At 41.4% G+C, this 12,556-nt stretch overlaps 1 protein-coding gene across 1 annotated transcript in view; it reads right to left on the bottom strand.

Moving 5' to 3' along the window:
• Positions 1–1,248: 1,248 nt before the first annotated feature.
• The window catches only part of LOC126389853 (homeobox protein Meis1-like), a 73,394-nt gene continuing 62,086 nt past the window's right edge, over positions 1,249–12,556 (bottom strand). Inside the window, exons 11-13 of the mRNA XM_050043805.1 lie at positions 8,661–8,750; positions 7,248–7,359; positions 1,249–2,019 (exon numbers count right to left, since the gene is read on the bottom strand). Of these exons, the coding sequence (XP_049899762.1) occupies positions 7,301–7,359; positions 8,661–8,750 (149 nt within the window). The 3' untranslated portion in view covers positions 1,249–2,019; positions 7,248–7,300. The remainder of the gene's footprint in view (positions 2,020–7,247; positions 7,360–8,660; positions 8,751–12,556) is intronic.

Below are 12,556 nucleotides of genomic sequence, written 5' to 3' on the forward strand. Positions count from 1 at the left end.
GTGGTCATGTGAAGGAGAGTGTGTTTTTAAGTTTAAAGAAAAGGGAAAAAGAAAAGAAAGGAAGAAGGACAGACAGAGATTAAGGAAGGAATTAAAGAATTTAAGAAAAGAAAGTGTGTGGTGTTTATAAGCAGCTATTAATGTCTAAAAACGTATCCTCCAAAGTTCGTCCTCCACGAGCAGAACATTTAAGCCAAATTATTCTGTCTGAATCGCTGCAGCAGTGAAAGTATTTGAGGGTCCCAGTGATGTAAATTTCATCATGTGCTAACTCAGGGTTTGAAATAGGTGGAGCGACGTGCAGCTTGGCTCCTCTGGAAGAGACATGAGCTCCCAAAAAGCCTCAAAGCTCGAAGAGATCATCAGTTTTGGTTCTGCGTAAAAATATTTTCCTGCATATTTATGTTTCTGAATTTCATCATCATGTCTGCAAAAAACTCAAATTAAAAAAATTGCAAAAATAAATAATAAAAAAAAATTATACCACCAGATCACATAACCTTCCCAAGAAATTGTGTAGTAATTAATGGTTATATATCAGCTTCTTTCTGGAAACAAGGAAATTAGTAGAAAAGTAAAACCAGTAAAATGAAGTGACACCGAAAGATGATATTGGATATATTTAATGAGCTCAGGCTTGTTTTAAAAACTACGTGTACACCCAGCGTCCACACTGAACTCTGCACTTCATGGTGCTACTACTGTCGCATGTGCAGGAGCCAAGTTTTTGTTTCAGTGATTTGCAATAATTTCCATCTCCAGCGGCGTTTTATGTCCTAAAATGAGCGCCGATTTTGGGTGAAGCTGAAAAGCACCAGCGCCAGAAAGAAACCTCTAGTCTCACCATAGCAATCATCTGCAGAGTAAACACTCTGCTTCCTGTTTACACCGGCACATGTACGCCAGGGATTAATTCTAAAATGGTGCTAAAATGCTTCTGTGGACAGAGATCGTTTTTGAAATATGAAAACATTTTAGCATGGATGTAGTCTTAATCACCAAAGTATCCAGTGACTCCAGCTTTAAACTAATGTAGTCGAGTAAAAAGCAAAAGTTTCCCCTGAAATGTGGTGGAGGAAATCTAGAGAATTCCCAACATTGGGAACAAACAGGTAGATATGTGAACTTTAGCATTCAGGTACTAATTTATCATGTGTTTGTACAAACTCAGCTCCCTCTGTGGAGTTTGACAGCAGTTTGTTCAAAATGGTTTTGATAACAAAACACTTTCACGAATCCAGAAACAAATTTGCTTCACTTTTTTATTTTAGAACTCAAAGGTTTGTGGGGCTCGAGGGGAGACAGACGTCTATGAAAAAAGACAAACACACACAGTGTGGAAAGTCAAACAGTCGAAGTCCTTTCCTTTAAAACAGTATATGATGCAAAAAGGCAGCAGCAGAGCACTTGTAACGACTTGTCTCTCGTCCTCTGAGAGTCCTCAGTAAACAGCGCTCCGTCACGTGACCTCTGCCGTCCATTTTTCAGAGCTTCGGTCTCTTGAAAAAACTGTGTGTAGACGTGTTTCAAAAGAACGCCTCGGGAAATACAGACATCAGCTTCATGTCGATATGAGTTCAACTGCTAGAGAGGAGGGGAGGAGGGGAGGGACGATCTGCTGGTGTCAAAATGTCCACTTCAGGCTTCTGTAGTCCAAAGAGGAAACAAAATCTGTAAGACGGCACTCTGGGCTGCTGACATCACAGGAAATGATCAAATCCAAAGACGCCACGTCGACGTTTGTGTCCTGATTCAGAGAAATCCTCCCAAGCGTCATCAGTGAGGAGACACAGCTGTTTATTATTTCCACCCAGGATCTCCGTCTGTCCCCACAGTCTCTTTGTTTTTGTGTTTGGTTTTAAGCCACAAAGCGTCTCCGGTGGCCATGGAGACAGCGGCCATCAGGTGTTTACCTTATCAGGCCAGGTAGATGCCCAGAGGGGTGGGGCTGAGGGGTGAGGAGGCTTAGGGTCCTGCTCCATGCCTGCCGAGGAGGTCTGCCGACCTGCTGATGGAGTCCTGCAGAGAAAACAGACGGTGACACGTCAACAGGAAGTCAAGTGACAAGAAGAACTAAAACTGAAGAGAAGAAACTTCTGTTGGAGCCAGAAGCTTCAGAAATATGATCTGAAAGTCTCATCCAGAGGCAGCAAATGTGGCAATAAAAAAACAGACTCTCCTATTTCTCCTCTTGTCATATTTTACATTTACATTTGTCAGTAAAAAAAAGCATCCTCTTGATTTATGCAAGTCACCATTAGGTCCAGGTCTGGCCTGAGACTGGCACAGCAACATTCATCTGCATCTTAACAAAGTAAAACAAGATAGAGTTTATTTATTCTGACAGAAACTGCTTTGAAGCAGTAACAGTACAAAGTAGAAAATAGTGCAAATCTAAAAATCGAAAATAACAATGAGGTGAAAATCCAAATATATATACACACACACCTCGGTGCAGTGTTTGTTTTTGTCACTGTCAGGCTCAGATTGTTATTACAAGTGTCTGAGAACATTACGGAAAGGATCCCTACAGAGACAGACCTTTTCGATGAAGAGTAAGATCCTTTTTGTTTAATCAGAAACAGCCCCGAAATCATTATCGCCAAACCCACCAGACTCCATTTAAATAAACTGTAATTTACATCTGTATAGAGGCGGAATATTTCACATCTAACGAGGTGTTTTAAAGCTCCAGTGTGCAGGATTCAGGGGGATCTATTGGCAGAAACTGCAAATAGTATAACTAAAATTTCTTCAGTGTATAATCAACTGAAAATAACAATCATAGTGTTTTCGTTAGCTTAGAATGAGATGTTTATATCTACACAGGGAGCAGGTCCTCGTCTACAGAGATCACCATGTTGCACCACCAGAATGGGCACAGGCTGTAGACAGGGCGATTCATGTTTTCACATCGTAGTTAGAAAGCCCCACGGCAACAAGAACATGAAACTGCTTTATTCAGTGTTTTTACTAAACGTGTAACGATCCATTGATCTGGATCGATATAGTGATATAATGATAAACGATCCAATATCATCATCCTCTGGTTATGCCTTTATTTTGAAATTCCGTGTCACCGTCAAACAGCAGCAGGCAGATGATGGCGAGCAGCCGAGAGAAAGACGATGAGGATAACGTCATTAAATTGAGAATAAATCAGCTGACTGGAAATATTTTCGATCTTGGAGAAAACACAGGTCAACACACAGAGCACATGCCGTATGTAAACAATGACGTTGCGAGAATAAACACGACGTAATGTTAACTCATTCCACTAACTTCTCACTACGGCAACATTAGCTGCTCTGTTGCAGCAATGTTTGGCTGAAAAAACGTGCATTCAGGCTTAAAGTTAACTCTGCTGTTCTGTTGGGAGATGCAGAGACTTAAACCAACAGTGAGTAAGAAAAAGTATAAATAATACATGAAATTTGTTAAACTAAAAAGTTGCAAGGCTAATTTATGCAGTGTAAAGAGAGAGACCTCTGTGGATAATTTGGCTCCCGGTAAAAACCTCCTGCACGTGTGGATCTTAAGTTATCAGAGAACAAATGTGACGACACATTAGCAGGTGCTGAGGGAGTGGCTTGTCTCAGACAGGTAAAACAGTGTAGGGGGAAACACTGATTTGTCACATGAAACTGTTTCATTCAGTGTTTAATTCAGTTTAAATCAGCTGGAAGAGACCTATGAGGATAATTCAGCTCCTGAACAATGAACGCTGAAGGAATTCTAACCAGGAGAAGTTTCAGCTAGTTTAAATCTGCAATCCTCACCGCTAGACGCCACTAAATCCCCGTGAAATCACCTCTAAGGGTTTATATCAACCAAGTCAGAGTTGGTGATTGTTGGAACAGATTTTAGAGCTGTTTCTGGTTAAACAAAAAGGATCTTACTCTTTAACAAACAGCTTTATCTCTGTAGGGATCCTCTCCATAACATTCTCAGACACTTATAATTACAATCTGAGCCTGTCAGTGGCAAAAACAAACACTTTTAGTGGCCGTACATTGACGGTGTGAACACGCACTCAGTGGTTTCACTGCAGCCTTTTTTGTCATTGCTGTCTGCAGCCGTCTCACTTCACACTGAACCAATTTCAAAAACTGTTCCCATTAGTCACTTAGACACAAAAACATGGGAAAATATGTCCCATGTTGAAAGTGCACTTCTGCTGTTTTATATATTGGTGTGACTCTGGTAAAGAGTCGAAGGGGTCAAAGATTAAAATCCAGATTGGAATAATTTACCAGAAGAAGTAAAAGGAAAAAAGGAGGTCAAATAGATGTGGAGTGGTCATTTCCTCATGTATATGTATGTGTGTGTGTGTGTGTGTGTGTGTGTGTGTGCATGCATGGTTGCATCAGATCCCAGCTGACAGGTGTATTGTTTCCTGAGAGCCATAAGCTCAATCATGGCACAAATGCTTCTTCTGAAAACTCTTTAATTGTCTTTGGTCTGACTGATGTTCCCGTCTGACTGACCACATTTTAGGGAAACCCCCTTCTCCTCCACACTTCCTTTCTACACATTAACATCCTCTTAATCTCTCCTCCCTGTGCTGCGTTCACTGCCCCCTCCTCCCTCCCTCCACTCCAGCTTAATAATGAAAACTGCTTACGGAGTAATTGGACTCTGTGTAATCAAATAAAGAGATGAGAGCGTTGTGCGTCTCTCACTAATGATCAGTTCGTTAGACAGAATGTGGAGAGGATCTCAGAGGATTAATTGACCTTTAAATCAGATGGAAGTGGCTTTAATTAGCGAGGAGGAGCTGAAAGGACCGGTGACAGGATGAGAGAGATGTTTTGACGTCTTTTTTTTTTTTTACAGTGCTCTGCTGCTAAGTCCCTCTGCTGTTTTAGGTCTTGTAGTTCCCTCAAGCCAACATGGATGAGAAGTCCTGAAAACGCTCAGAAAACATCAATTTGAACGCAACTGTTTCATGAGAAACATCATGAGATATGACTGAAAGCTCCGGAGCTGCCTCTAATGGACCTTGTGAGTGTTTTGCCAAAGGAAATATGCTGCTGTGGAGGCTGCAAGTTTAAAAGCCTTTAAAAGCCACGTGCACCTGCACCTGGTGCACCGCTATTTACATGGCGGACTCGTCAAATTGGAGCAGCTAGTGGTTTACTGCTGAGATTAATGCAGTCAGAGCAGTTATGCAGCTACTGCAAATATCATGAGCCTTTAAGCAGCAAAACTAAAAACTGTAAACTGAGGAAACAGAACTAAACTTTTAGCTTTTGCAATAACCAGTGAAGTTACGCTGCTCCTCATGTGTAAATGCAAAGCGTCTTAAGTGTGGTATACACTGTGTGATATAAGGCCGTCCCGGACAAAAGAAACGTGGTGATATCTTTGGTCATGGCTCTAAAACATTGGTCCTATGTCGCACAGTGAGAGAGGTTAAAGGCTGGTCGTTGTCACAGTGTTACAATCAAAGACAGCCTGGGATAAGAATCTGACAGTGTCAGAAATTTGGGACGACCATCTCACTGTGTGACTGCTGTTACCACCTATGTCTACTAACCAACCAATAGAAATGCAGCATGAAATGATGCACTGGCACTAAACCCAAACCAACAGACAGATAGCAGCTCGCCATGGAGGCAAAACATGCTAAAAGAAATGTGTGTGATTCCAGCAGAGAGGAAAACCAGTAGGTAATTCAGTAGGTGCTGTCATCGTACAGTCTGCAGACATCAAACCTGATGTTGTGACCAAGTTTATTAAATCCATGTCACACAGTGTAGCTGCACTAAACTTATAGGGTTGCTAAAATCTCACAGTCTGTAGGAGTCTTAATGTGGACACACTTTCCTGAGGAAAAATGAAGTAATTCAAACAGTCCATGTGAGATTTCAGAGCAGCAGACCCTTTATTCAGTGAAACAAAACACAAAATGTCTGATCAATGTAATAACTGTGTATTTCTCCCACAGAACAATCCATTGACTTAAGACCCGTTTTTTGTTGCTCAATGGTGCAATCACATCCTGTCTTGAAATAGCAATACGCCAACAATGCACCCAACCAACCAAACATGCCGTAGAAATGACAACTGTGTCAGTCTGAAACTAGTAATGACAGTTACGCTGTCCTGTTGTCGCTTTGTGCCTGGTGTAAGACAGGCGTCCTCTCATTGCCACAAACTAGACTACATTCATAGCCACTGTATTAGGGTGGAGACAGACAGACAGACATATTTTGCAAAATCTGTAAAAAGAAAAAATATGTAATTATGGATGTACCTGACTCAGAATTATGTCAGTCGAATCAGACTTGGCTGTTCAATATTTGACCATTCCCTCTTATTTCCAAATAGAGTTTGAGGGTTCCATCAGGGTTCAGCGGGACATATAGGGTTACAGCAATGTTCACGTAATGTGGTTCACAAGCCATGTTAGCCCTCAGGCTAATGCTAACGACACCAACAACAGATTGGAAATGTTCAACAACATTTTTTGCCGACACTAGATATCAAACAAAAGCCAGAGACTGTGATGTATTAAGTTGGTGTGAGCTTTAAGTTCACCAGAAAACATAAGATAACTAAATCTCAGAGCTGCCTCTGTGTCTGCAGCTGCCTGTACCAAAGAGCAGCGTGAATGTGAGGAGTGGTTCCATCCATTTTCATCTGCTTATCCGGGACTGGTTCTCGAAGGCAGCACGCCGAGCAAAGCCCCCCAGACGTCCCTCTCCCCAGCAACACTTTCCAGCTCCTCCTGGAGGACCCCAAGGTGTTCCCAGACCAGATGAGATATGTAATCCCTCCAGTGTGTTCTGGGTCTGCCCCGGGGCCTCCTGCCAGTGGGATGAGCCCAAAACACCTCCAGTGGAGGCGCCCAGGAGGATCCTGATCAGATGCCGGAACCACCTCAACTGACCCCTTTCAACGTGAAGGAGCAGCAGCTCTACTCCGAGCTCCCTCCGGATGTCCAAGCTCCTCCCCCTATCTCTAAGGCTGAGCCCAGACACCCTACAGAGGAAACTCATTTCAACTGCTTGTATCCACGATCTTATTCTTTCAGTCACTACCCAGAGCTCATGACCATAGCTGAGGTTACCTAAATCTGGGGACTGAAACACCCCCTGAAGTACACAGTACACTGTACTGACAAAAACAAAAAACAAAATGAGAATAAGTCGACTCCGACTGATGATTCCAATCTCCAACTTTCAAGAGCCAGCCCTACATATAATGTGCGTGACCTGGTCCTTCAAACATGAGTTACTTACGGTGGTTTGCCGGGACACTGGGCGAGTCCTCTGGCTGCAGGGTGGCGGTGGTGCTACATGTAGTGCCACTGTCCCTCCACGCCCATCCCCATCCCCACGCCACCCATAGGACCTGCAGGACACACACAGAAACACACAGATGAACCACAAAACATCCTCAAGTCAGATTACACATCAGTATCATTCTGTATCAATCCCTGTACTTGTGTCTGCCAGTCATCTTTGTCTCGTCTGCAGCTGGTGCAGAACGCTGCAGTGAGACTCCTCACTGGTGCCAGAAAAAGAGACATTACACCAGCACTAGCATCCCTGCACTGGCTACCTATCAAATACTTTAAGGTTCTTTTATTTGTTTTTAAAGCCATAGATGGGCTGGCACCCCAGTGTATCGCTGAACTCCTCTGCTCTACTCCAACACCCAAAAGACATTGTCTTTTAACTGTTCCACGATCGAGGCTGGTGGGTAAGGGAGATCATGCCTTTGCAGTCGCTGCTCCAAAGCTCCAGAATAGCCTTCCCCTCTTAATCAAATGCTCCCCTTCCATTGACACTTCAATCTTAAAACATACATGTTTTCAATGGCCTTTGGTTGTCTGTAGTGATCTTAACATTTTATCTTTTCATGTTTGTAATTGTTCTCACCAGTTTCATTCTGTTTCATATTTGTGTACATTTTGTATTGCTATATATTTGTGTGTCATTCTTTTATCTTGTACAGCACTTTGGTCACTGCGGTTGTTTTCAAATGTGTAATATGAACAAACTTGATTTGATTTTGATTTTTAGAGAAAATAAATCATAAAACTTGAAAAGTGGTGGGATGTAACTAAGTACAAACATATGATGATCTTATAGACCATGATGCATCGCTGTAGATTAAACTGCCCAACAATATAGACATTAATGCAGCCGTAATATTAATCCAAAAACATCAGATAGAAGAGGAAAACTGACAGTATGGAACAGTTTACTGTAACATACATACTTCTACTTCAATTAATTCTTGAATGCAGGACTTTTACTTGTAGTGGAGTATTTTCACAGTGTGGTATAAATATTTTTAACACAGTAAAGGATCTGAATATTTCTTCGCCCACTGTTTATCCCACAGGTAGTAAAAATCAATTGATAGAAAGGTGTTTCGTTTTCCATTTGCAATGATCAGTGCAGCCTCAGTTGGACAGTTAGTGCAGCTATAAACTTTTATTATGTTTAATGTTAATATGATACAGCACTTCTCTAAATAAAGATTTATTCAAATGTCCTCATTTGGCAGGAAAATAACAGCAACAGTCCACAGCAACATAAGGTACGAGCTTGAATTGGTGTGTGTGTGTGTGTGTGTGTGTGTGTGTGTGTGTGTGTGTGTGTGTGTGTGTGTGTGTGTGTGTGTGTGTGTGTGTGTGTGTTTACCAGGTGGTCTGATTCCCATGTGTGTCTGTCCGTCCATAACGAAGCCTCCCATTGGCTGACCATCTGGGCCGTACGGTCCTGCGTGGCTCACTGCGGACACGGGGGGGAGAGATTACTCTTTTTAATTATCTCGCTGCCTGCTGTCCCACAGTGATGACATCACTCTCACACTCACACTGTGAGGTGGAGGACAGTTTGACAGCTGCTGTCTATCACATGAATATTCCTTCATGGAGAGAGCAGCCTCTCGTTAGTCTCACAAACTACTGGACGTATTCACTCTGAGGCAGTGGTTGCCAGCCTCCTTACTGAAGGGACCCTTTTTCTATCTTTGAGTAAACTGACTTAGTGACATATTTTATGGTTATCTTATATTCTATTCAATGCATAACAATAACAGTAATGAACAACTGACAAACTTTGAATTAACCCAAACAATGAGCCCAATGACTGCAGGAAGTTTGTTTAAAACGAGCAACCTGGATGAATTTTGAGCGGATTATTTCATGTGAATGTTTGAGATGAGTTTTCCTGATAGTTTCGGGGTCTGTTAATGTAAAATCCACTGTTTTCTTCTTTCCTACACTTGACCTTCACTCCGTTTCCCCTTAGTTGTTTTAACTGCATACTTTTTAATGCAGGACGAGCCTGTTTAGCAGAGAGTGAAGGCTCTGTTAATTAAGCTTGTGTTCAGGTCTTCACTGTGCCCTTTAGCGGGAGTTATGCTTCTGTGTTGAATCGAAGCTGCAGAGCCTACGCCACAGTCTGACGTGCACCTCCCCAGAAATGTAACTACACGTCACAGCAACACAGACCTCCTGTCTGTCTCTGTAAGCTGAAACCATTTCCCTCAGTGGAAACAAAGCTTTGCTGTAAGCTGAAACCATTTCCCTCAGTGGAAACAAAGCTTTGATTTACTTTAATTTCACAGAGAAGAAACAATAAATTGTGAAGACAATAAAGCCTCCACACACTGTGTGTGATTTATCCTGGCTGAAATATGAGCAGAGGAAATCTCTGCTAGCTGCTAGGCTAATTTATACAATGTAAAATGCCATAGGCTTGTGCTAATAACGTTAGCATGTTGTATTTGTGGGGAAAATGTGTCCAGATAAAGACAAGTGTTTGTCTGTGAATGCTGCGAGTTATAGTGAAGCTGATTTGTGTTTGAAACTGTCTCTATTAAGCCATGTTTAATGTGTGTTTAATGTGTTTTTTGAATCAACTAAACTTTACAGCACTTCAAAGAAATTCCACCGCTGTATGGTGTTTTAGAGGTGTAACTGCAGAGTGACACAGACACACCACCACACCCGTACCAATATAAATGCACACAATGGCGTGGGCCACATGTGTAGGCCACGGCGTAGGCTCTGCACAGAGCTGACGCACAATTATAAATCCGCCTTTATCCTGTGTAATCTGGGGCGAAAATATAGACAGTCCAGGAAGGGCGGTTGCACTGGGTGGAGGGCCGATGGCATGAGGGGGCCCTTCAACTATATGTTAGGCAGAAAATTTGCTACCTTAGAAATATGCCTGTGTTAAGAAAAAAAACCTCTATTTGCTATACACCTTTGAAAAGGGAAACACGTCTCCATGTTTGTCTTTTCTTTTTGTGAAACAGCCAGTAGCTTTTAGTCTTAGAGCAGCACCGTCCTACATCTTCCATAGGAACCACTGAGCTTAGAACTGAGAGCCACAGACAGGAAGTAGGACTGTATTGAGAGACGGACTAACATCTTGTTGGTTAGGCTTGTGGCAACGTATTTTGAGTGGAATATTATCCCACAAGTTAACCGTCTAACGTCCTCGACCGTTCATACACTCGACACATTCTGAGTCACTATATCTTAATGAAAAAAAAGTGATGAATTTAACTCAGCCTGATTGAGCTATCTACACCATGCGGTTTAGGTATGTTATGCTAAAAAATTCACTAGATGTCACTGTGTCTTTATAGTATGTCTTTCTTAGTTCACTTCCTACAGGAAGTTAGTATGCTCTGTGTGGCGGGGTTTTCAAAGCTAGGTGTGTTTATTTGACATGTTGTAGTTACTGAACAGATTTATGGAAATTTATACAAAAACTAAAATTTCTAATAAGGTCATCTAATCTAATAAAATCTAATGAACATGCTCGACCAAACTGTTGAAATGGCCTTTTTATGGTAAAGGTAATAATGCTCAGATAATTAATTCACAATTTTTATTCAAAAAAAAAAAAAGAATATTCACTGTTGTTAATAAATAAATAAATAAATAAATAAATAAATAAATAAATGTAATGTTTTTCCACTATATATTTGATGAAAAAAATGATATCAATAGGATTTTTTCACCATCTCTGAGATGTTTTTAAAGTAATATAATGGTAAATATGTAGAATACATACCTGGAAATAATAAAAGTACTGGCAACACTACTAATTCCATGGTCACAAATTCATATATGTTTGCATACTAACACATATCAAGCATTATAACAGTACATGGTTTGTACCTGAGATTTTTCTTTCTGTTTTACCATGAAAGGTTATCTCAGCTGTTTGATAGAGACCTATATTTAAAAACCTATGGGGTCTGTCCAAAAAATTAACACTGATTTTTGTTATCGTAGTTCCAAGGAAACAAAAACCGCAAAGAAATAAAATTTAAACCGCTTTTTTCTTGACGAGGAAGTTAAAGGGTTAACAAAGACCCTAACATTGCTGGAGTTCGTGTGGGTTTATTTGCTGTTAATTACATTTCTGCATGAAATCTAAATATAATCTCTCTATATTTTTTTATGCTGTAGTTTATTTTCCTTTTTTTATATCTCACATCTGAGGAAGACGACGAGGGAGTCGGTCATTAACCAATAATGAGATGGGACATTAGCTCAATAAAGTTTCATCCTAAGGGGAAGTAAGGGAAGTTTCAGTCCACACATTCCCAGGATTCAGGTCTTTAACAGTTTCTCATTGCTGTCATTCAGCAGTGTATCGATGCTTTTGTGTGGAAGTCAGCCGCAGGGTAAACGCTAACAAAGCTCGGGGGCCAAAAGGCTAGCGGTACTTTAGCCCTGCTTTAGCCAGGCTCCTATTTGTTTTAATCCCAGGTTAAAATGTTCAATGGAGTGGTCAGTCAAAGCGATTAGCGTCTTTGTCTGGAGCTAATCCTGCTGGGGTTTAGAGGCCATTCAATCCTGGAGTTTAAGCTTCTCTGTTCGCTTTAACACACCAAGGAGCCAAGAGAGCAAAAGACGCAGCGAGCGGGGGGAAGTTCACCAGAGAGGCTTTTTTACTGATCACATTCAGACTGCAGGAGTGTGTTTACATGCACCGCAGTCCTCCAGTTATGATCAGGTGTTTGGTGTATCCGGTTTGCACAGGAACACATCATATCCTGGTGTCAGAAATTTGGATAAACCCTTATCCATGTTTGACTGAATGTATGCCAGCTGCGGTACTCGAATAGATACTGGAATACTGTGGCATGTAAAGTCCTTATCCAGGTTTCTGATAACTGTCATGTTTGTACTTGTGTCCACAACTCAGATAACAAAGTCAGTAAAACTAATGCCGGAGTCAGACTACATGATATTGGTCTCTGTCTGTCTCAGATTAGAGTCATGAATTCTTATCGTGACTCAGCTGAGAGACGTGACAGCAGAGTTAATTTCATCGACAAAAACTACGATGAAATTTTTTTTCATAACGACAACACTAAAACACACTTCACAGCTTCACCCCGCAGGACTCCACTCAGTCCGGACTGGAGAAGGTTTGTGGGTCGATGGTGTTTGACAGGCAGGTAGGAGGCTCAGTTATCTGTGAGTGTAGCTGTGCTGTAAGTAAACAGTCTGAACTCAGATCAGTTTTCTCTGACAGAGATGAAAGTTTAGTTTGAATCACCA

The sequence above is a fragment of the Epinephelus moara genome, chromosome 5, assembly GCF_006386435.1.
Source record: "Epinephelus moara isolate mb chromosome 5, YSFRI_EMoa_1.0, whole genome shotgun sequence".
In the NCBI taxonomy this organism is placed as follows: Eukaryota; Metazoa; Chordata; class Actinopteri; order Perciformes; family Serranidae; genus Epinephelus; species Epinephelus moara.